The 25,541-nt window shown below is 36.9% G+C and overlaps 1 protein-coding gene across 12 annotated transcripts in view; it reads left to right on the top strand.

Moving 5' to 3' along the window:
- LOC123680809 (disintegrin and metalloproteinase domain-containing protein 11) overlaps positions 1-25,541 on the top strand; it is a 656,359-nt gene that overhangs the window by 458,363 nt on the left and 172,455 nt on the right. For 10 of the 12 annotated variants that reach the window (XM_045618921.1, XM_045618912.1, XM_045618920.1 and 7 more), the window contains exon 3: positions 23,147-23,316. In XM_045618921.1, coding sequence (XP_045474877.1) covers positions 23,147-23,316 — 170 coding nt within the window. The remainder of the gene's footprint in view (positions 1-23,146; positions 23,317-25,541) is intronic. The other 2 variants (XM_045618915.1, XM_045618919.1) reach the window with 1 other exon arrangement.

The raw sequence follows: 25,541 nt of genomic DNA, 5'->3' as shown, positions 1-25,541 counted from the left end.
CGGTTCGTCGTATGCGGTTGGAACTTCCTCGGTACCTTCGTTGGTGGAGCACTGGACTAGTGATTTGGAGGTTGCGGGTTCGAGTCCCGCTCAAGGAGATTCTTCTTTCAGAATTGGAAAATAATCTTTATGCCGTTATATTATTCTCCTTATACCTAATAGTACAAAACATTGTATGATTCTCGTAGTTTTATTTGTCAGCCATTTCCATCGCTTCCAATTCCCATAATAGTCATACTAATTGAAAATAACCCACTCGAAAAACGTTTCCACCTCCCTCCTCCCAACATTCGACGCGGCCGACTCCTCGTTACGTTTTAGCAACCTTTTAACAAGGTGTTTGACATTTTCTCTTTCTGCACTCCACGTCTTAATTAGCCCTCAGAAAGACGACAACCCACCCCGGCAAAACCCTCCAGACGAATCTATAATGGCGGAAATTTTTACGGGGCGTCCTTTGAACGACGGATTGCCGACGCCTTCGCAATAATGAAGTTGTCGGGTCGAAGTTCACCTTACGTAATAAACAGAAGATAGGACTTCTTTGTTGTTTGCATAAAGCCCAAGTTTCCGTCTAATCAGTTTCAGAGACGTCGCGGCGCAGTTGGCGCGAACACCGTCGACTAGAGTTTCCAATTTTTCCGGGGCTTTCCCGCGTCCTTTGTGGCGCGGGAATGAGCCGCGTTCCGAGTTTTATGATGGTGTTCCGCAGGGGGCGGTTTGTATCGATGTTTCGAGATTTGGTAGTTGAGTTTTTTTATTTTTTGGTTGATGGTTATTAGGCCTTCTTTGAATGAACACATTGCCCTATAATGTCGACAAAAAAATTGTAATTTTTTGAGTTTTGAGCTGAAAAATAGTATCAAAAGATGAGGTTTGACTTGCTGATGACATATTCGTGAATGATTTCAGTGCCATCCAGACGTAAATAACTTCAGAAGAAAAATAGATGGAAACTTGAAATTTTGATGGTAGATTCAGATCTGGAATGCCGCAGTTAAGTTTATTATTTGTTCATTCCTGAATATGACTGTTTGAGATTTGGTTTTGCTGTCAATTTTAAATCTCAATCGAAGTTTATTATAACTTTTGGTGTATTGACTAACAAAAATATTTATTTGAGTGATTCCCGATAGAATATGCAAATTTGAATATTTGGAATCCGATATTTTTGCTAATTGTCGAATTCACAATAAGTAGAATATCCATTATTTTCTGTATCTACCAGATGAATTCCAAGGTTTGGCAACTTTTGCTCTCTTAGTGTTGTCGGTTGTTTCACGTCGTTTGGCGCGCTTGAAGTTTGTTTTCTGAATTTCTGATATATTTAGGTATTCCTCTCAATATATTTGATACTATAAAACGTTAACTCGCTATGGGACATAAGAAGTGCTTTCTTCATAGAGAAAGTCGCGAATTGAGTCAAATATCGTATCACTGATATATTTTCATTTCCGCGCGCTTCTTGCCAAATCTGATAATTCATGTTGGGGACAAAATTTGCTTACTGAAAACGGCATATGCTCCCTCTATGTATGGTTTTAATTCTAAGGTCTTAATCGAGATGAATTGTTTTTTGGTGTGAAATGAGAATTACATTCTCCGTACTAAATACTTTGTTACTCACAAAACCAAAATGATGTATATTGATTCGGGAAGAATATCGACCAAAATTAGAGGAGTTGTGATTTTAGGTTTTTTTATGAATTAACAATTGATGACATTCAAACCCTATTGAATTCAAGTAGAATATTGGAAAAGAAATGTCTAACATTTCTTTCATTTCAGATATGATAGAGTTCAAATCAGATTTAGCTTGTATGTTCCTGAATTGAACAAGGTACAATTAAAAATGAAAGATGATTTCAAGACAAAAATTTCTTTGTACATGGCCCACAAATATTCTGTTTTCGAAATACAGGGAGTTACGTTTTGAGTTTTTCTGAAAGCATCACCATCTTAAAAGATATTCAACTGAAATGTGGCAGAGATACAGCAAATTAGACTTTACAACACATAATAGGTCGATTTCATATGCAAATGCATATGATATTATTTTTACTGTTCACTTAATACTTTTCAACATTTTATCATTTGTATTCAATAATCAGTAGGTTGTGCCAATCAATCATGGAAAGATGCAAACGATTCAAAAACATTTAGAAATTGTTTTATCGAAATCAGTCCCCATTTAACAATATCTAAAGCTTGTTGAAGAGTGAATCTTACCAAGAGTGAATGACATAATCCATTGAACATAAATGACCTAATCTCAGAGAGATAAACATAAATAGCAGCAGCATATGTCATTTTCAGTAAGCAAATTTAAATTTGACATAAACCGCGAGGGAATGAAAATATCAGTAGTGAATCGAGCCCAATCTTGACTCTTGGCTCGAAATTATAAAATTTGAAATGTCGAAATGATAGTGGGCTAATAAAGCTGCACTCACTAACAAGTGCATACCAAAATCTTAAAAAGAAAACTCCTCCATGGTGTTTTAATTCCCCTGTCTTCTCGCGTATACAAACGACATCAAAGAATTCCCCGTCCATCTACATCTCAAACAGAGACCCCGATCGGAACCTCTTAGCATCGCACTCTTGACACATCCCAAGTTCCCCCAACCCCGCCTATTGTTAAACTGACGGAAGAAATATTCACCAAATGCACGCCTCCATTAATCTACCCCCAATCATTAATCATAACGTAACTTATTGTCCATCTACAAGCTCTAGCCGACTCCTTATCCGTCCATTGTCCCCTAAACCCTCCTACAATGCTTTCAGCCCAGAAATCCGACAATCTAAATTGATTCCCAGCCTCTGGCTGGTACAGTTTCTCCGATAGATATCGCTAAATGACCGAACGGCGCCCTCTACAGGAACGCATCTCATTCTGGCCGGCACACAAACAGGCCAGAACGTGTAATCCCGGCTGGGACAATGGGCCGGGATAACGATGTGCCGTTAGAGTATCGACGACTCGTTCAATGTCTGTGATTGAAACGCGACGTTTCCGCTCAGGGTCCAGTTTGGTTACGCAGGATGAGATATCGGGTTTATACCACGTCGATAGTGTTTTGATGAAGAGGGAGATTAATTAAATCGGAGGAGGCTGCTGAATGGGCTCAGGATCTTGCGCATGCGGTGGCTGGTTGGTGATTTGGTGGTTTGGAGAGGGTTGTTGAAAGCTGGTGTTTGGTCTTATTGAGTAGGTATATTCAACGATGAAGTCGGCCCTTATTGGGAGAGATACTGATGAATTATATTCTCATTTACTCATAACATAACATGCACCCATAACAAGTAATATCCAATGGAAAGATATCTTTACTGATGCCAGGTTAGACGCTTTGCAAGACCATGAAGAATGTCAGTATCCAGTACAAACACATTTTCCTTTAAAATTCGACTGCATTCGTCAATAGTGTGACGTGTGTACTCCAAGGTTTCTCTCATTTTCCAATATTTGGTCTTCACTCCGACCTTGGTAATCACTTCTTCATCTGAGCCCAATTTTTTTGTTGAAGCATTCTTTTGAGGTCCCAAGTTATCACTGGAGGCCAGATCTGGAGAAGAAGCTGAGTTTCCAAGCAGTTGAAAGAGCAATTCATTCGATTGGACAAGTATCATTGTTTTGGTGTGAGAGTGAATTTCGTTTTGTTTGCATTTGAGGTTGTTTTTTCTCAATTTCTGCATTTAATAGATCTAAGTACATTATGTTATATTCGCTATTGATGAATTCACTCTTGTCAAGAAAGTCAATATATCAAGCACATTCCAAAATACTGTTTGAGATTTTGAATACTTTATACGACTTTCACTGGCGGCTTTCCACTCGTCTTACCTTCTCTTATACTCAGGAGTGTGGTGATGAATCATGTTCGATCAAGTGTCACATTTCGATGAAAATTAGGATTAAGATTTGAATAAGGACGTCTCGTTTTATGGCGACCTAATGTGCTCCCATCAGAGCTATTCTCTCCATAACGTGATCTACAGCTCACCTTCCAGTTCCAGAGTTTCAATAAACTCTAGTATCTGGGATGACTTCAAGGAGGCTAATTTCTCTCTTCTGAAAGTTTTTTGTCCAAAGTAGATTTTGCGTTGGCTATTGATGGCGAGGCATTCCGCCACCAAGTGATCCGGAGTTGCTTCCTCCTCTCCACAGAATCTGCACTCGTCATTTTCTGCTAGACCCATTCTCATGAGGTGTTTCCTAAGGCAGCCATGCTCTGTGAGGAATCCAGTTAGGAGGTGTAGAACATTCTTGCTGAGATCCAGATACTTCTTGGATCTCGCAGTGTCAAAGTTTCGAAGAAATTTCTTGAGAGAGTGTTTCCCTTTCGGTTTTTTCCTTCTCCTGAACCTCTTTTTCGTTGGTACATTTGCCTAATTGCCTATACTACGGAAAGGTTCGGGCCGATGGAATGATTATGCTCCTTTTCTGGCAAGTGTGTTGGCCTCTTCATTCCCCTTAATTTCCGAGTGGCCGGGAACCCAGACTAAGAAGACCTTATCATTCTTGCCTATAATTCATTGAGTGTTCTTCGGCACTCCAATACTCCAATATAGTGATATCACATTTCTGGTAGTTTCTTCCTAAGTTAATTTCTACACTTATTTCTATTGCAAGTATCTCTTCCTGAAATACACTCAAACAGCGGCCTAACGATATTGAGCATTTGGTACCGGTTCCGAATACTCTAGCGCCAGTCCCAGTCGTAGTTTTGGATCCATCTGTGTACCATTTGATGGTATTCTTTATGAGAATTGGGTTTATGAACTTTCTTCCCCAAATTTTTTACATTTCGATGGAAAACATTTCGTTTATTTCGCTTGAATAGCTCAATAGAGCATTCGGAATCGACGATTCGTTGTTACTTTGATCAACGGTGAAAAATTTCGAGCGAAGCCTTTTCATGGACAAATGTTGACACAAAATATTGAATATACCTTGGGAAAACCAGGTTTGGATAGTGCAGCTGAAAATATAATTTTTTCGTAGGCAATTCAATTGTTTGTTCAATGATATACCTCGAATTTTTTTTGAGTTTATTCAACATTCGGATAAACAATGCAACGGATTCTTGCGTATTATGCTATACACATGAATTGCAGGCATATGTGCTATGCATATGATATGATTCGATACTATACAGCATTGTGGTAAATTCAACATACCACTTTTTAAGCATTGTTGTTTATGGAAAAGAGTCTGAATAACACTCATCACGCCATTAATTTGCTTGACCAGTATTTTACCCGACAAGAAACAGTGTTTTATCAGGTAACACACAAAATTCGCTTTTTTCTATATTCGCACTAGGTCCGTGACTTATTAAGTTACATATTATGTTGAAGATACCGATAAATGGCCAATAATGCTCCTCAAATGCATTTGAGGAACATTATTGGTAACCTTCAGACAAATAATCATATATTGTTGTGTTGTCTGACGAAAAGCTCACAATTAATTTGGATTACTTGAGACACTCACTGAGATGCTTTCTCTAAGAAATGAAATATTCGATCTTCTGTCCTATAAGATCTTTGTCCAGTGCTAATTTGGTGATTGAAATACTTAGAAACACTATTTTCTTGCCAATATCTGCTTCTTAATCGTCAAAACAAAAACTATTAAATCTGAACGAAAGTCTTCGTCTTTGACATTATATTATTTTCACCCGATGAGCCTCGTACTAATCTAACATGGTTTATCTTCACCAGTTGAAATATGTAAGAACAAACTAGAAAGAGTGAATAAAAGATCCACAGATCAACTCCGTAGTGAATTCTATCAATGAGGGTACCATATTTGAACGGCACACCTTTTCAATTAAATGATAAGATATGTATGAGAGTATATAAATATTGAGTGTTACATAATTAATAAAATCGAAATCAAAGATTTGGGATCAAAAAGATCCAAGAACGGTTTATGCAATGCATTCAAAACATGTCATGGTGTATGCATTAGGTTCTAAATCGTCGTTCGATTGTATAGGTACTTCAATTGGAGGATTTAGTTCTATTTTTGGTAATAATATTTGATACCTTTGGAATTTAAAGCCGAAAAGCTTCAGATAGCAAAGCATTATAAGCCAAATTTCACCTCTTCATCATAGAAAAAACAGGATGCAAAATAATTTCCATATTTATGCCAGTAAAGTATCAGAAGTCATTTTTATCAGATGGAAAGTTACTTACATAATTCTCAAATGTCTACTCATTAACCGAATAAATATTTCAATGCTACAGAATGTCATGATTGATTCAAACCTTTTAAGGTGAACCCTTAAGATTAATCTGGGTTGACAAAACTTCTTCCTACACTTCCTTAATAATGAATGTGTGCTTCTGCTGGTCGTGTGACTGAAACTAGAAAACTTCAATAAGCTAGTCATGCAACACAATGAAAATGATTTCGTGTTGAACCTTAACGCGTTGATCAACAACTGATACGAGTAGATACAAGCTCCCTCTCTGAATAAAATAGTAGACTAGTTTATATTTTATTCAACGGACTTTGCAACCTATCGATCTCGACAAAGTGTTAGGCATTGCAGAAAGGCTCAATTTAATGCCATCTGATAGGTTTTGGAAATGAATTCAACGTAGTACAAAGCACCGAAGATTACAAGGGTTGCGGTGAACGTCAAAGCTCAAATGCCTGTGTGCCGACCTGCTGATAGAGCATGATGACCCATAACCCATATATGATTATCGACGACCCAGTATGTTATCCTTTTCGATTATGAAGGTCCAGGTATAAATCTCCATTGATAGGTTTTCCTGAATAGATGGCGTCGGTGTTTGTGAGAAAAGTTGAAAATTGAATTGGATGGAATTTATGATTCGGTTAGACGATTACGCGATAAAATACTGTGAACTGTGGCTTTGGCCTTCTGGAAAAGCGCACATCACAAAAGAAGTGAAATTAGGATCTGAATTATTACTAGCTGCGTGAAAGGACCCAATTTCGGAGCACTTTGATCGTGGTGTGATCCATTGTAATCCAAATGGAACAAGGAAGGTCGATAATTCTGATGGAATAGAGAGAATTGAAATTCTCTATGATAGTAGCAAGAATTATAATTTGAATAATAGTATATTTCTATCAAGATAGCACTGTGTATTCTATACGAATATTCTCCATTCCAAAATTCGCAGTTATTTATTTCAAATTTCTTAGCTTGTATTCAATTCAGTATCAACAAACTTCATGGCAAACACCTTCAGGTATAATGCTGACAATATTTGATTTCAAATCACTCTACACAACGGTCATTCGAAATCATAAAAGAGCTATTAATTCCGTCATTCATCTAGTAAATAATTCATTCATTTGGTACATTGATAGACGGGCACTGGCATAAGGATATAATTGAGGCTGTCCAAAATCCATTGCCCTGGATCAAGAATTCTCTGTCTTACAGAAAGAAAGCTATATTGGTTCTCAAGAGTATCTTGAAAGAAACCTCCAAGTGGTGCACAAATGTATACATTACTATTAACAGTAATAACTCATTATACCAATTTCAGAGCTGGTGACTTGGGAGTACCAAAATGCCTTAAACATATAGCTAGAGGCCACAAGGTGGGATAAAAAGCAAGGTTATAAAGTGCAATAATGACATCAAGAATAACACCCACAGTTCTTAACCGTTCAATGGGCTTAATAAAATATACTACAGATTGTTCCAATAAGAGGTTTCATTTTGAATAGTTAGCTCTCTGGACGAAAGTCATTTCTGAAACTGTCATCTTCAACAACTCATTGAGATTGTAAAAACTCACTAGAAAACTGGTGAAAATTTTTCAGTTAATGTTCGCAAAATCAAAGCACTTTTAGGTCGTCGTGAAGCATATTTTTGGACGGCATTAATGAAACTGGTAGAATTTCAGCATGTGAGTGATGTGAATAATCAAAAACATATGCGTAACTCAAGAACAACTGAGAATATTGCTGTTATATCCCGTAGTGTTGACGAAAACCCAGGTTTGTCGATTCCTCGTCGATCTTGGAAATTACACAAACGATATTTCGCCGTATTTTGGATAAAGACTTGAAGGCTTCAACAGTTCAGTTAACAAAAGACCCCAAAACGATCGATCATCAGCAACGTCGTATTTTCGCTGATTGGATTCTTGAAATGCATCAAAATAATCCGGATTTCCATCGAAAAATCATCTTCTGTTGAAACCCAAGCCAAGCCAAGAATTATTGAAGAAAAGTCTCTTCATCCTCAACGTGATTGGGCCTTAGTTATTCAAGAATGAGGCTGGTACAACTGCTACGGTGAATGGATTGCTTTACCGAGCTATCATCAATATTTCATGGCGAAAATTGTAGTATATTGCTGTGGACGACGTTTATCTTCAACAAGACGGTACCACCTTCTATAAAAGCATCAAAATCATCTCAATTTTGCAAGATAAGTGATAGCCAAAGCTCTCGTCAGTTTTCCCAAAGAAATAGACAATTTCAGTTCCATAATTTTAGGTGAAAAGAATATAAAGATAATAATAATCTTAATTTTCCTCAGTGACAATATTAGAGAGCATTGTATAGGGAGTAGTCAAATTAAACAATCGAATAAGAACAGAACATTATTCTAATAATGAAATCAAAATGTGACCTAACAAATTCACCAAAACTAAAGAAATAACTAAATATCCCTAAAGTTACCCTAAAAAATCATTTAAACTATAAATACAGATAAAATGACGAACAGAAAATGTTGTCCAGGATCAAAAATATAATGCAGACAAAAGAAAACATACGGTAAAGCACGATAACTTAAAATTATAATGGAAACAGTAAAAGACAAGAATTATCCAGACAAAACTACAGCTATTCCATTTGTAGTTCAGAAAATCAAAGTTCAATTTCAGAAAACAGAACATGGATTTAAGTAGTTCAATTAGAATAGATTAGAATAATTCAATTTCAGAAAAATGTATATTCAATTTATAATTTATATTCAAAATAGAAAGTTTGGGTTAAAGGTTATCAATCCAATTTCAGGTAATGTTTAATATTTAATTAAGAACAGTACCGAATGTGAAGTACCTCTACAATATGCAACACAGGTATCTATGACATAGTAATTGTATACCTACGCTTCGAATTACTTGTTACTTTGATATAAGGCTATTCATTTATATCATTTAATCTGAAGTACATGTTACTAATTCTGAATTATAATTTCCTGTTTCTGAATTCAAAATCAGCAAATCCCAATTCCAATTCATATTTTTTCAAATCAAATTTTCCATTTCTGAATCACATATTGCTATTCTGAAATAATATTACCGTTTCTAAATATAAAGTTCTTTCTCTGAATTTCGAATTCCCTATTCTGAATAACAATTTCCATGTTCTGGAATTCAATTCGCTTTTCGCAATTATGTTTTACGCATTGAGAGTAGATAATAATTGGAAAAGGTTTAGAAGTGAATTATTTCACAAATACAGAATCGAGTGTGATATGAAGATGTTACAAACATGCAAACTATATCACAACTGTAAGAATTGACAAAACAAATAAAATACTGCTAATCGCTAATCTAAGAGAAAACGAAAAACCCAAACAATCAATAATTTTAAATTTCATGAATACTTCTCGAGTATATTATACACTCGAGGGGCAACCAAACGAAAGCTTTTACTGATCCTCCAATATCATCGATCACAATAAACCCCATTACCTCTGCACCCAATTTCAACTCGCATAAACTTAGCGGTCCTTCTTTATTCAACAAATCCACGCATACGTCGTCCTTAATGGATCCGGCATAGGGATAAGGACAATTTAAATTTATTCCGTCCTGCCGGATACCTCACGAGTCATAAATAAAGATATTTCACTAGATTCACTACGTGAGTCTCCCCCCCGGATTACATTCTATATATTCAGTCAGGTGTAGGTATCGATATATTGACAATTTAGTGTGAAACTTTATTAGATGAGGATATATTCGATTTCATTATACAATGTAGTTCAACGAGAACTTATAACCTCGATTTACCGGCTTTAAAATGAAAATGTAGAGAATCGCTCCGACCCGTCAATTTCTGATTTTTTTTTTTAAAAGTAACGGGTGTTTTTTTCGAGGTATATAACTTTGAGTTGGCATAACTGTTCAAGATGGCGACCGATTTAACAGCTGTCAAGTGATTTGGCCTCAGTTTGGTTTGGCAATTCATAATGAATAGACTGACGCCTGAACTACACTTACAAATAGTGCAATTTAATTTCGAAAATAATGGTTCTGCGCGGAATACGTATCGCGCACTACGTCCATTTTATCGTTGAGAAAATCGTCCATCAGAGCAGTTAATTCGATTAACCATGGAACGTTTTCGAACCACGTTTACTCTTATTGATAACTCGCATCCCCGGAGACGCCGTACGGTGCGTACAGAAGAAGGTATTGCTGCTGTAGAGCGTAGCATTGAGGAAGACCCGAATGAGTCTATCCGCCATCGAGCACAGGAATTGGATCTGTGTCCATCCAGTTTATGGAAGATTTTGCGGAAGGATCTTGGTTTGTGTGCTTACAAAATCCAACTCGTGCAAGAATTGAAGCCAAACGATCATCGAGTAAGGCGTAGATTCGTCGAATGGGCCCAAAATGAGATGTCCGTTGTTCCCGATTTTCATAAGCGAATTTTGTTTAGCGATGAAGCGCACTTCTGGTTGGCTACGTCAACAAACAAAACTGCCGCATTTGGAATGAAGCTAATCCTCAAGTGAATGTCGAAACACCGTTACATCCAGAAAAACTGACTGTTTGGTGCGCTTTATGGGCTGGTGGAATCATTGGTTCGTACTTCTTCATAAACGATGATGGCCAGAACGTAACAGTCAATGGTGATCGGTATAGAGCCGTGATTACTAACTTTTTCATTCCTGAATTGAACAACCATGATGTCCAGGAACTGTGGTTCCAACAAGACGACGCAACATGTCACACAGCTCGTGACCGCCTCATTTCACGTTTTGGACCTGTGAATTGGCCTCCAAGATCTTGTGATTTATCTTTAACGCTAGACTACTTTCTGTGGGGCTATATAAAGTCATTAGTCTATGCGGATAAGCCACAAACCCTTGACCAAATGGTCAAGGGTTTGTCTTCCAAATGGAAGACAACATTCGCCGTGTTATTGCCGATATACAGCCACTAATGTTGGAAAAAGTCATCGAAAATTGGACGTCCAGATTGGACTACATCCGAGCCAGCCGTGACGGTCATATGCCAGAAATTATATTCAAAATGTAGTGCCACAAGATTATCTTGCAGATAAATAAAATTCATGTCAATCGAATAATCCATCGTTGTTTTATTGCAATTTAAAGTTCTATAGCTCTAAAAAAACACCCTTTAGAAAAGAGTTTGATGGTAAATAAGAATATCAACATCGACAATAGGATCGGAAGGACATCAGCCAAAAAAGTTCGAAGTTCTGACCGGCGAAGATACATAAGGCACCAAATGGAACGTTCTCAATGCACAAAGTTGCATTCATATTCAGTGTGTTTGGTAGATGCCAACGGCAAGAGCTTAAGGATATGCTAGCTAAAAAGTAAGTTTCTTTGGTTCATTCTCCAGAGACAAATATCTTTTAAAAAGCGGGTTTTCACAATTGTTGAAGACCAGAGGAATTGTCTAGAAAAAAGGTATTTTCTCCGATAGACAGCTAATATTAATTTTGCAGACACATATCAATCAGCGAAGTATTACTTCTCCTGTCTAGGCAGCAAGGTAACGACTTCCTGCGTAGGCAGCAAAATGATGATTCTCAATGTAAATAAAACATTCGACAACAACTTTTCCGTAACTTCAACCACCTAACAGGGATGAGCACAATCTCTGGATTAGGAGAAGAGATGACTAATTTTGAAGATCATATTGAGTACTATCTGACCCTAAAATGTCGCTTCAAATATCCATCAATAATGAAATAAAAGCAAAAAGAGTGAAAAAGGCAATGTGGAATTTATCTCGAGAATATCAATCGTATCCGAAATATTTCAGAAGTATTCAGTAGTTATGTTGTTAATTTTTTGTACAAAAACATATTAATCTTTTGTCCAAGATTTATCTTAGTCTATCCTTAATTTTTAAGCATGTTACAAGTGTGTCAAAGCGATTGTCAATTTGTAGCAGAATTGAAATGGTGTATTCCCTAGAAGAAAACTTACGTTGTGCAACTAAGTAGTTGCCAAATTTGACGCTACTGGTTCAGTCGGAAACAAAAAGAGGGTGCATGAAAGAGAAGAAGCGAGGGACGTGGCTGTTTGATGTCATCAATGGATCCGACCTTGAGTCCTACAAAATTGTCTGATGTATCTGGTGTTTCACACAAAACAATTAAGATAATCCTGGAATAATGTGAATACCTTCCTTTTAAGATACGATTGGTTCAGGAACCGAATAAGGATGATCCCGATCTCCGACTCCATTTCTGTGAAGTTGTCATTGAAATGATTAACGGTAATCAGAACTTCATATTCGATATCTATTTTCGGACGACTTTTACCTTAACAGCATTGTAAAGCGGTATAACTGTCCGCATTGGTCAGATGAAAATCCGAAATTATTTCGTAAGGTGCATACTCAGCGTCCCCAAAAAACAAATGTTTGGGCGGAGATTTTTGGAAATCGCATAACTGTCCTTTTTTATGACCGGTAATCTCACTGGCCAAATTTATTTAGATCTATTGGAAAACGCTATCCATCCAACTCTCATGCAAGTATTGGATAATGCAGAAGATCATCAAACGATCATCGTCCAAATAGATGGCGTTTAACCGATGCGCCAGTTCTTAGATGAAAATTTTCCTCACTCCTGAAAAAAGGGGACATATTGAGCCAACTAGGTGACCAACCTAGTTGACCTGATCTGACTCCACTGGATTTTTTCTACGGGATCACCTGAATTCCGAGATTTACGCTGCTCAGCCTAAGTCACTGGATGATTTGCGAACTCGGATCATTAATGAATGCCGTCAAATTAAACCAGAAATCTCGAGTAACATACGTGAACGTTTTCTGAATGTTGCCCATTTTCAGCATTCATTGATCTAATCACAAAATTGAGTACTCTTCCACCTGTCATTTCGTTATCGATGGGAATTTTGGAGCGAAATTCCAGGAACAAATAGTACTCGATAAGATCTTCAAGATGAAGTACCTATTGTAACACCTGTCATCCCTATTCATAATCAAGGAGTTGAACTCAACCCCTCAAAAGAATGCTGCAGGAAAAAAATTTGGCTGTAATCAGGAGTTGATTGTCAAGGATGAAACCTATTTGGAAAGCATAGAAAAATTAATCTTTCTACGGAAAATAAGTTGAAAAGTTAGAGGAGCATGGAAGTACATTATATCACTCTCGAAGGTGACTATGTTGACGAATAGTTGATTGTTTAAGAAAAAATGTGTTTTACTGTATTCCTTGGACTCATTCAGTTGAGTATTAAAATATCGTGATCACAAAATGAAAAAATAAGAAAATTACCATAAAAAATGTTGAAATAACTGAATTATAGAAAAAACGTAAATAAATGAAAAACATATGAAAACTATGCTGTCATCCATCCATATACTAATTCTGCCCAACGCTGCCCTTCTGAAGCGACTTCAAAATTTTCGTGATACACTTCCGAAAGATGGCAGCAGATTACACGTAAAATGCCTCCAATAATCGTCCCTCGTCATCGAAGTTTACCCATAATCACATCTCGTGAATATCGCATCAATTTATCAATGTCAAAACGGATCCCGTTCATTTTTGTACCTTGAGGACCTTTTAGGAATCACATCATGAGGAAAATTATGTATTTTCAACGGGCGTTGCTGTCAACAAGCTGAACGGAAAGGTTTTTTAATGGGATGAAGTACTATTGAAGAGGGATGATTTGAATTTGAGGATACATAAGATGAATGTTAAACAATAAATACACTTCAACGTGGTATTCGGATAGTTATTACTTTGCAGATAAAATATCTCATTTTGATGGAAAATATGAGTTTTTAAGCTCGAAATAAACAAGACATTCGAATCAAAAATCCATATAACTTTGAATGAATTATTATATAACTTCGCTTCTTCAGCTTGAAACCGAAAAATATTATGGCGAAAAATTCTAGAATGGCTAAAGCTGCATCGTAAATGCAGATTATCTAAAGCACCCTTTAAAATGTCGGTTATCTCATACCAGTTTGTTATTCTAATTTCATTGCTCAGATACCAAGGTCATATTGAGAACATTAAACCCTTGGAAATAATCCATTCACTTAATGATCCTTGTAAAACGGAGAAATAAGGTTATGTTTATTCATTTAATTTCATTGACGAAATTATGAACATTTTTCATTAGAATTAATATGTATGGAATGAGCAATTCCATATTCCATTTCCAATTTAAATTGTCTGCAACAAACAAGAGTTGCTGATGATATTTTTCGGGGACGCACAAACCTAGATATTCCGAATTTATACATGGATTGTGCATAATATTCTCAAACTGGTTGGTTGTATAGTACGCAATGGTCTCTTCAATATAGGTAAGAAAATCCTTTTTTTCTGGACAAACCCTTGAGTGGAAATACATGTTTTCTTCAAACAGCTTTTAACTATTCATTTCGTCTTCTTTAACAATTGCGAAAACGCGCTTTTTTTGTTTCTGGTAAATTAACCAAAGGGACCTCATTTTTAGCTAGCATATTCATAAGCTCTTAGCCGTTAGCATGTCCAAATACAATTGAATATAAATGCAACTCTGTGCATTGAAAACGTTCCATTTGGTGGTGCCTTATGTATCTTCTCTTGTAGTTACTCTGTCTGAGCACAGATAGCGCTATGGGTGTTCACTCCACACTACTTCGACCCCGGCCGATTTAAAGGGGCGCGGAATGGACTTGATAGAGGGCGCAACTACGACATTTATTTACCATCAAAGTCTTCTTTACTATTGAATAGAAAAAAAAAATTTCAGACAGATTGCCAGAATCTCCCAGCCATATAGTTTCAATAATACATCATACACAGTTTTCAACCATCCATTCCACAAAATGTTGGTCAAGGAACTCCTATAACAAAGAGTACTAATTCTCCCTACGAAAGAGTCTCTCGAGCTTTTTGAAAATAAGTTTTCTACTATATTTTCTACTTCTTTGGGTATTCGAGTTGTTGCCTCTAGAGCATAAATACACAGTGCTCCTACGTTCGAAGTAAAAACATAAATGAGAGATCCCCCAGATCATTTTGAGAAAAAAAAATCCCATCAACATGAGACCGCAAATGCTTTTCTTTCGATATACAGGGTGTTAAAGTTAGATTTTTTTCTCAAGGTACCTTGCCTTCACAAGATAAGTAGCTCAAGTTTCACATGGATATTCCTATTCTAAATTTGTGTGATTTGATAATTTTTCCTTCATTTTCCCAGACCTTTTTTTGGTGGACTGCTGGTAGTGTGAAAAAATGTAAATAGAAGCTTCAGTCCAGTAAACACTATTTTATTTCTTGTAGTTTTGTCGTATTCAGACAATTCCTAGTATTCCTCAGAATAATCCAAATTATTTTGAAGAACCAGTTAGTGACCTGTAATGAATAAATAAATAATAAGTGTTGGTACTTATTTACCCAATTTGTAGCAAAGATTGATGAAGATCCAATGAACTAGTACATATTATCATTACAAATTAGTGAGACTGCAAGAAACACCCTGTATCCCGAAAATGAAGCGTTTGCGGGCACATTTTCAGAGTTGGTTTTAATTATCTAGAGAATCTCTCATTTTCCTTTGTACCTATCTCCAATTTAGAAACACCCTGAATATTCTCATTGTTACGGTACATAAATAACTGTCAATGGAATTGATTTACGTTGAAACCTTGATCTCTCATTTTAAAACTCAGACGGTTACAAACTGACTAAAACCCAACACATTTATTGCCATTCCAAAGATACCCGTATGAAATATACACGTCAAAATGAATCTTTCCGCAGATAACTCCACGGCCATTGACCTCCCTTGTCTGTGAAATACACCCCATCTATCGGCGAGCCCACCAACAAACAAACCGCATCCTGACCCGATACGACCGATCCCGAAAAACGCATCGCATATGAATATCGGCAATGCCGAAACAGGCATAAATCGGATCTCATCATAATGGCTTTGCACAGCGATCCAATTTCCAGGGCTATCGCCGATCTACACGCCCGAACGGCAGCGTCCAAAATAGAAAACTGTGCAATTGTGCATTGGCCCATTGTATACTGTTACGTCACAGTAAACGCCGCGACCCAGAATGGGGTGCAGGGAGTTAACTGGGCGTGAATGAATGTAGGACAATTTTATCTGGTGGAAGGATGTTGTTCGCAATTTTTGGAGGATGCAATCGTTTTCTTTCGAAGGTTTAGTGATCCCGTTACGCTGTTGGGTGCGATGAACTCTATCATCGGTTTGGAAGTTGATTATGTTCGATGACGTGTGTGGAGACTTTAGATGTGGATGGGTGGGTATGGGAAGCTTTAGGTGATTGACTGAATCAGGTTTCCAGATTCCTGTGATTTGAAAAGAACTGTAGGAACTGGTAGTTTTCACTTCTCATTGGAAAATAAATATCTAATGTTTCCATGATCACAGGCTCAGCTCCTTCTTCTCTGATTCTAATGCGTTCTTATTTGAAGGAGAAGATGAATTATGTATTTTAAAATGGCTTCAAATCGTACGACTATTATCTCAAAACTGACGTTCCCCAAGTATCTAATCTTGGGCCATTATTGTTCGTCATATGTATAAACGACTATCTTTGCTCTCTTAGTTGCAAAGTTTTGGCCTAAGCGGATGATTTGAAGCTTTATTTGGGAATGCTTATGTGGAACTGCTGATGTTATGCGTCTTCAATCGAGTCTGGAGTTTGTCCACGGATTGTGCTTACGAAATGGTATCATTTTGAATTTGAAGTGGTGCTTCAAGAGGAAAACGCAACCCTCTTCTTCTTCAGATGCCATCTCCTCTCTGAAGGTTCATCTTTGACACTGCAGCCCTAAACAAATCAACAGACCTGCACTTGTACCATTATCTCAAGTTGTTTAACCAGGAGATTCTCCTTCTTCTTATGTTCCTTCTTCCTTGTATCTTTCCCTGTATCACTATCTGCAATAAGGTATATTTCTCTCCTCTCAGCACATGACCCAGATACTGCAACTTTCCAATTTTACCTTGTTATATTATACTGAATTGTAATTCATTTGTTTATTTTTCTTTTCTTCTTTCTCTATGATGTGACTTATCTCATACATTTTATAATGTCTTAAGAGATCAATAAATGTTATTGTTATTGTTATTGTTATTGTTATTGTTCAGTATTTCCCCTCTTTTTACCCATTCTTTTGGGCACTTCTGTATTTGGTACTTTGTCTATCCACCTTATCTTGAGTATTCTGCTGTATGTCCACATTTCGAAGGCCTCCAGGCGATTACTAATATATACTTGATATATTATACTGATATACTTTACCCATTCTTTTGGGCACTTCTGTATTTGGTACTTTGTCTATCCACCTTATCTTGAGTATTCTGCTGTATGTCCACATTTCGAAGGCCTCCAGGCGATTACTAATATATACTTGATATATATATACTTGATATATTATACTGAATTGTAATTCATTTGTTTATTTTTCTTTTCTTCTTTCTCTATGATGTGACTTATCTCATACATTTTATAATGTCTTAAGAGATCAATAAATGTTATTGTTATTGTTATTGTTATTGTTCAGTATTTCCCCTCTTTTTACCCATTCTTTTGGGCACTTCTGTATTTGGTACTTTGTCTATCCACCTTATCTTGAGTATTCTGCTGTATGTCCACATTTCGAAGGCCTCCAGGCGATTACTAATATCTTGTTTTATTGTCCAAGCTTCCATTCCATAGAGGAGCACAGGGAATACGTAACATTTCAACAACCTGATCTTGAGCTGTAAAACGCTGCCACTCACTTTCATTGATCATATTTGAGACCACCTGATTACTGCAGGAAACCGCTTTCGTGGCCTGAAAGTCCTATTTAACATTGATTTGAGTTTCGTCCTACACGTTGAAGAAATATGTGCCTCTTCCTGTAGATCACCGGAATTCCTCTTCAGAAGCTTTAGGTAATTTGATGATTTGTCAGCTCTCAGGAGCGTTTTCTTCTCTTTTATTGTTAGTTAGTTGGAATATGCTAATATGATAACGTTTTCAATATATGCATCTCATCTAACTCCGGTTGAACGAATCCAGAGGAAGTTTATACAGTATGTCATATTCAGAAGGACAGAGAAGTATCCTGAACGTGGTGCTGATCTTTCGGGTATCATGGAGGAAATGGAAATTTCAACTTTTCCTACACCTCAGACCCTGCAGTGCGCAAAATTCGCAGAAGCTCCTTAACGTAAGAATAGACTGCCCTTTCCTGCTCTCCCGAGTCAACGCCCTGGTGCCAAGAATGGTGACCAGGCGTCCGCTGGCTTTTGGCCAGCCTACACCTCGGACCAACACACTTCGGAGGGCACCTATGTATCGGTTTTGTAAGAGTGCCAATAAGCTTGGTATTATATTAATTCTTATAGTTGTAGAAAATTTTGGGTTTTTGATTTCTAGGATGTCTTTTTCTTGTTTATGGAATGTTTGCTTATTGAAACTCTAGTTGGGAACTCTCTTGTTGGGTATAATAAAGTTTTTTTTTATTACCACAGATTAGATTTAAAATAACCATTTCAAGCTTCAGGTGAAATTCTTTGTTGTAGCATCATCGAAACCACAGAAAAATCTAGAAGAATTTCGAAAAACTAAAATTCAATGAGTCAATTGTAACATATTAGACCGAGTGGCATTTCCAAGCTTCAAGTGAAATTTTGTGTCAATAACATAAACAATAACATATATTTTCAAGTAATACTTCGAAAAACAATGAGGAAACACTGAAGTCAATTCAGTAGGTTTGGGTGCTTGTTTATTGATGCACCAATTGCACTTTTGTGATCCACCTATACCTACATCTTGTTCTGCGGCCTCCAAGGACGTAATTGGCGCATGAAATAACGATTGCTCTAGAGCTCTTGACTTCTTGTTAGGGTTTTTCTCATTATTTCTTAATAATGGCAAACCTTGCTCTATTGAAAAAAAGAATTGAACGCGTTTTCTTCTCAAACCAAAAACTGCCCTTCAATTGAAAAATATAGTAGTTATTCATTTCTGTCTCATAGTGCTTTTGTTGAAACTTTGATGAAACGATTAACTGGTTCATTAAGTTCGATTTTTATGATGGGTTCACAAGAAAATTGAATGTGTTTATGATTTCATTGAAAAAAATCTCCAAACGATAAGTTCAGTGGAACTTGCAGAAACACCAGCACAATTATATGATCAAAAATAAGAAAAACCCAATCAAGAAACTCAGAAGCGACAAATTCAACACCATCACCCATCCACAATTCTACAGAACAAGCCATACACCTCTACCAACTTTCCTCTCCTAACAGCATTGTAACAACCGAAAGAAATATATAACTTTCACAGTTAAACGCGGTCCAAAACAAAAAATAACGACGAGGACGCAAGTTGTTGATCGTTAGAGCGCTCGTACACAGACCGAGAACAAAGCAAACAGGACCTTTGGGAACCTCAGATGGCGTCGATGCAGTCGCTAATGAAATCGCCGATGGATAAAACAATGTGCCATATGGAGAGAGCTGCCGTTACGTGCAACGTTCCGTTTCCTTCCTCACAAACGGAAATTGTGTCCTGGATATTCAGGATGAGGGGTCCGAAAGTCGTCTGTTTACACGTCGAGCATTTTCGACGGTTTGTGTCGTTGTGTGTGTGTGGGGACCTTTAGGGGTTCTCGATGAAAATGGTGGGGTTTTGCTTTCAGAGGAATTGAGGAAGTGACTAACGTTTTCTCCATAAATACGAAATATTTTGTTTATTAGGTTTTTTTAGCAGTTCTATTTTACTTTGTTTATTAGCTTTTCTATTTTAAACTTTCTGTTTTAGTAGCTCAGACTAATTTTTTTTCAGGATATTATCGGGACCGAAATGCTTTCCAAATCAATAATTTCTGATGTATTCACTTGCACAAATGACTTAAGAATTGATTGTAGGTTGAGTTTTTGTTGCAGTAAAAAAAATTTGTTATTATGTTTTTTTACTGTTGTTTTTTCAACATCATACATTCTTACTTGATATGAAGAAGAATTCATATTTTTGATTTGGTCGATTTTGTCAATATTTGATAGCTCATTGCAGCTACAAGCACTATGACAAACTTTCACAGATGATAACTATATACTCATTCTGAAATTTTTTTTCCTATGAACATAAATCCGATTCTTTTTGTTCAGAACAAGAATTCAAGAAGAAATAACGTCAGAATTATATATGAGCTTCAAACAGTGATTCGACCTTCCCAAACAAAAAAAAAAAAGAAATGAAGACTTTTCAAAATGTCCACCTTCGGCTTGAGAGCAAACCTCACATCAATAAACTGAAGATTTTGTTACCCACTTCACACATCTAATCTGGGTCGTTTCTTTTTTGACTTGTGCATCTTGAATTCCTTCAAGTAATTCTTGATGAGATGTGATTTCTACATGATAGATAACCTATGTATGTCCCTATAATTAAAATCTGAGATCTGATGAAGGGTGTAGGGTAGCCATAGCATCAGTCCTCGTCGGCCTATCCATTCATTTGGGAAATTATCATTCAACCAAGCAGCTACTTGTCTCCCTCTGTGTGGTCATGCATCATCGTGCTGATACCACATATTTCCAATGTTCAATGGGCTCCAGATCATCAATGAAGTCAAAAAAGGTTGTGATCCATAACATTTCCACATGCTCTTGTAACTTATAAATTGCCACCATTTGTATATGTAGTGAATTTCGATATGCTATAAGAGAGTTATCCGTTACAATTTGGTGTCATGGTTTTAAGATGTCATCTACCAAAAACGTGACACTAATATCATATAACAACTGGTTTATCAAAATGAAACTTTTCATTGGATAACCATATAGCTTTTGAAAGATAAATAGTTTCGAAACTATAATTTGTTGGTTATAAGCAAAACAACAATTGATGCAAACTACGAATCTGATAAGGTGACAAGTCTTTAGCAGTGACTTCATCACTAACGGCGATACTTATATAGTTTTTGAAGCAAATTCCAGTACAACATTGAAAGAAATGACGAAACAAAGATGCCATCTACCAAAACGTTCCTTCAACTAATACCGGATCAACATCCAACCACCTAAAAGGCCAAACAAACGAGACTGATACCCTCCCATGGTAGCAGACAATGACAACGGACTAATATCACCTAGAACATAGGCATCTGTGAGGCCTTATTACTCCTGCTCGGTCAGTGTAGTTTGCAAGCCAGACCACCAGTTTACGCTGTCAAATTGTGTTACTTGCGTTGTTCCCGGGAAGACAAATATACGGGAGATTAGGATGCATTCAGAAGCGCTGCTCCAGGTTCTCAAATCTGAGTACGTTAAGGGCGGGATATAAGCTAATAGATGGCGTGAAAGCTTTTCCTTGTTTATCGATGCTGAAAACGCTACGTATCTCGTTTGTATTTCTAGTTTTCTTCTCGGCTCGGCTCCAGTGTTGCGAGATAATTTGTAAGTTCTCGTTTTGCCGTATGGGTAATTGGATGGGGTAGGTTTAGAACTCTGTGCGGGTGTTTTTTATATGAAACATTGATAGGGTGCCAGATTCGTCCAGGGAAATACTTGGGAATGCGGTGAATTGCTTTAAATCTTCAGTAGCTGAAAATTGAGCACAATGGTTCATCGTTAATAAAATTACCAATAGAAGCTCTCCAAAACCAAGCAGGTCTACAATGATATTGAAGAGAATATTCGTTGGTAGTTTTTCACAGAAAATGTCTACAAAGGAGATCAACATTCCATTCATATCAGTCTAGATTGAAGTATTCTTCTTGTTCCATCTACCACAGATACTCCATTAGGAAGTTCAGCTTTTTCAAATATTAAGTAGGATCCCATATGATCACCAATATGCTTGGAAATTTATTGGTTCCTTAAAGCGTCGAGGGCATGACGATTTCAACTGATTCACAACGGAACAAAATTCTATTGTAAATCTGTAGGATCCTAATGATGATTGGAAATTCATAAGTTTTTCAGAATGTCGAAGCCATGTCATTTTCAAACCGATTCACAATGAAACCAATTTCTGTTGTAAACAAAGAAAAGAAAAAGAAGTACCATTCCCAAGTGTGTGAATATCTTATCTTTCTGGTTAATGTTTCGGCAAAATGCCATCCACATAACCATTGTCAAACAGAAAATTTCCACACCATTACGTAGGAATCAAAATCGAAAGCCACCCAAGTAGAATGCACGCCATCGAAGGAGAGTAGCGATTTACCGGTTTCACCCTTGTTAGGGATCATCAGTACCGCATAACTCAACCAAGATGGTTATGTGGATGGCATTTTGCCGAAACAATAACCAGATAGATATTTACACACTTGGAAATGGTATTTTTTTTTCTTTTTCTCTTCTTCATTCATCACCAAGTGTCAGCCATTTTTATTTATTTTTTTGTAAACCTCAAGAGGTTTAAAAAGAGTTGAGAATGCTCAAAAACGAGCATGATGAGCACCACATGTCTACCATTAAAGTACCACGTGCAAGACACCCTAAAATCGAGAATATTGTTAAAAACCACCTAAATTTCTAGAAACCACAAGTATTTTGTGGGCGCGATTGTTGAAGTTTTTTATTGGAGAAGTGTAATACTTGGTACTTTTCCCATTAAGAGTGTGGTCGAGGGGAAGGGGGAATCAGATAAGCAAGGCGGTAGCGCTGATGGGATCATTAGCCAAAGTATTTATCGGTACTTGTCTTATATACCTCCACACTTTCTTGACGGAGCATGCTCGTAGTGTTGATCTGAATGAATTCGTATTAAATACCTATGTGTGAATCAATATGCATTTATTCGATTTCAATTACAGATTGAGCTCCAATTGACCTTGAACATAAATAATAATAAATAAAAAGTTCCATTTAATCAAAGAACAATTTTTTTCCAGGCGAAGTGGAGAGGCTCCTCCGAGAATACACCCAAAACCAAGATCTGGTCAGGAATATTGGCTCCCACTACTACCAGATCATCTATCCTGTTCAACTACGCCAGCACAAGAAGATGGGCATCTCTACACGGGAGATAGGGTCGTCTAAGGTACGCACAAAGCGGAGTTCGGTATGTCACTGCACATCTTCTCACCTCATAATCACCAGATCCTCTGAGTGAACGCAGAATGAAAAAAAAAATCGGATTATGTTGAATGCTCCCTGCACTCATGATTTTTATGAATCTCCTATTACCACTATGTTTCCAGAGATTACATAAATTCCAGATAATAAATACCATATCCATTTCATTTCAAAATATCTCTATCTAAATATATCTATCTATGTATGTCCAATTCTAACGTTGTATATATGAAAACATAAAAATATTCAAGCAAACTTTTTGAATTAATTTAAAAGTCTGAAATGTATTAAGAATAATTTGAAATATTATCCTATTATTAATTGCGTGAGTTTCAACGATTCAAGTTGATTTATAATTCCAATATAAAAGTCTAAGACTTCCCAAGTACATATTTCATTCTGCGTTGACGAAGAGGATATCTTGCTGTTGAATCCATTAACTCATTCCATTGTCATCTTTTTTCGAATTACCTCATTTAAATCCGGTTAACCTCTCAGATTCAGCCACTAAAAAAAGTTCTGAAGTTCAACTTTCAATTCTGGCGAATTGAAATGAAAGCCAGAATAAATTAAAATTGTTTTTAATTTTGACGTAGTTGTCGGGATTTTCATCATCCAGAGAGCATCGTAAATTATAAAGCCCTTTATGGAAATCGGAAAAAAGGATTTGGACTGACAGAAACAGAGTTTTCTAGATGTGAATGTTTTTATTTAATCAGGGTTCATCCAAATCCGTTTTCCATCCACTTAGGTACACTGTAATATAGGGGTTCCCAATAAAAATGATAAAATTCAAAAAGGTAATAATGGTAACATTGTGTATTATTTTTTGATATTTCTTACTCAAACTAGTTCAGAAGAAGAATACAAGAAATACCATGCATCTCGAAAACAACGCGTTTGTGGCCCAATAGTCTAGTAGAGCAAAAAAAGTGGGGTCTGCTGGAAAAAATTCCGAACCTAATGAAACTTCTACAGGGTGTTAGGGAGTGCTGTGGGATGACTCTGTCAAGTTATCCAACACGAGGACCTTGTGCTTACTTGAGGAGAGCCGAGGAACTCCAACATTTTTGGACTCTTCCCAGTTTTTTACTCATAATTTCTAAACTAAGTAGTTTTCGAACAAAACATTTATTTTCAAAGTAGAAGAGCATTAAATTACCTACAATTTCGTATGAATAAATCTTTTGCTAAGCTCAATAACGACCAAGATACAGCCAATCAAAATCAGAAGAATTTTCTCGAAATGGCAAAACTCGAAGGTTTTGGCCCTCTAACTATCAATTACCATTGGTTTCATGGTGATAATAGTAATTAGCTGTTCTGAAGCAGCATCCATTATTGCGGTGATGGGAAACATTCCTACAATCATATGAATCACTCAGTTAACACCGGCGATTTTGCTACCAGAGTGAGTATAGTCATATCCACCTTGTTTGGTGGCAGCTTTTCTTATACCTCTTGACTTCCCATCCGAGAGTTATTGGAAAGTCCTGAATGATTGGTAGGCACATCAACAAAACCCTCTTCTTCCCAAAACTAAAGAATGCTGAGGTGGTGTCGCACCCACTTATAGTGTGCAGGAAAAGTATGTCTTGGGACACGTGTTTGAAAGTGTGAGAAAAATAAAGGATGATTTAGGGTTTACCGTTTCCTCTTTTTTGGAAGTAGACTTTTTTCTTTGACAACTCCAAAGCATTCAGCAGCACTAGAAGGTCAATATCTTCTCCCGTAATGACAACACTGTCGTATTCAAAACATCACTGCTTCTACCGCCTGCTTGACTTGGATCTTCTTGGTTTCCAGTTCACCCTTCAGCATAGTTATCAAAGTCATTTTGTTTGTGTCGTTGGAGAGAAATTTTGCCTGTGTGATGGTGCTGACTAAGGCTGTCTTGGAAAGCGCAAACTTAGTAGAGGGGTTGAGCAAGAAACGCCTAACGTTCTACTGCCTTGGTGCTTCAGTAGCTTATCCCACTAGGTCACTAGGATAATAATCAAAAACCACTGTGGTATTGCTCCCAAAATGCCTTTCGATATATAGACCAAGTAGTTTTGGCAGACTACCTAGAATGTTGCTTCACTTGACGTAGTTCATTCTATGTAGCTTTATATTGCATTTTTGGCACCAAAGTCTATTTTACCGGCGATGAGTAGGAATGCATCGTGCAGCTTCGTTTTCTGCCGGTTTTTGCTATCTTGAGAAAATTCC

The sequence above is a fragment of the Harmonia axyridis genome, chromosome 5, assembly GCF_914767665.1.
Source record: "Harmonia axyridis chromosome 5, icHarAxyr1.1, whole genome shotgun sequence".
NCBI lineage: Eukaryota > Metazoa > Arthropoda > Insecta > Coleoptera > Coccinellidae > Harmonia > Harmonia axyridis.
Note: the sequence above shows the minus strand (reverse complement) of the source record. Positions and strands in the feature narration are given on the sequence as shown.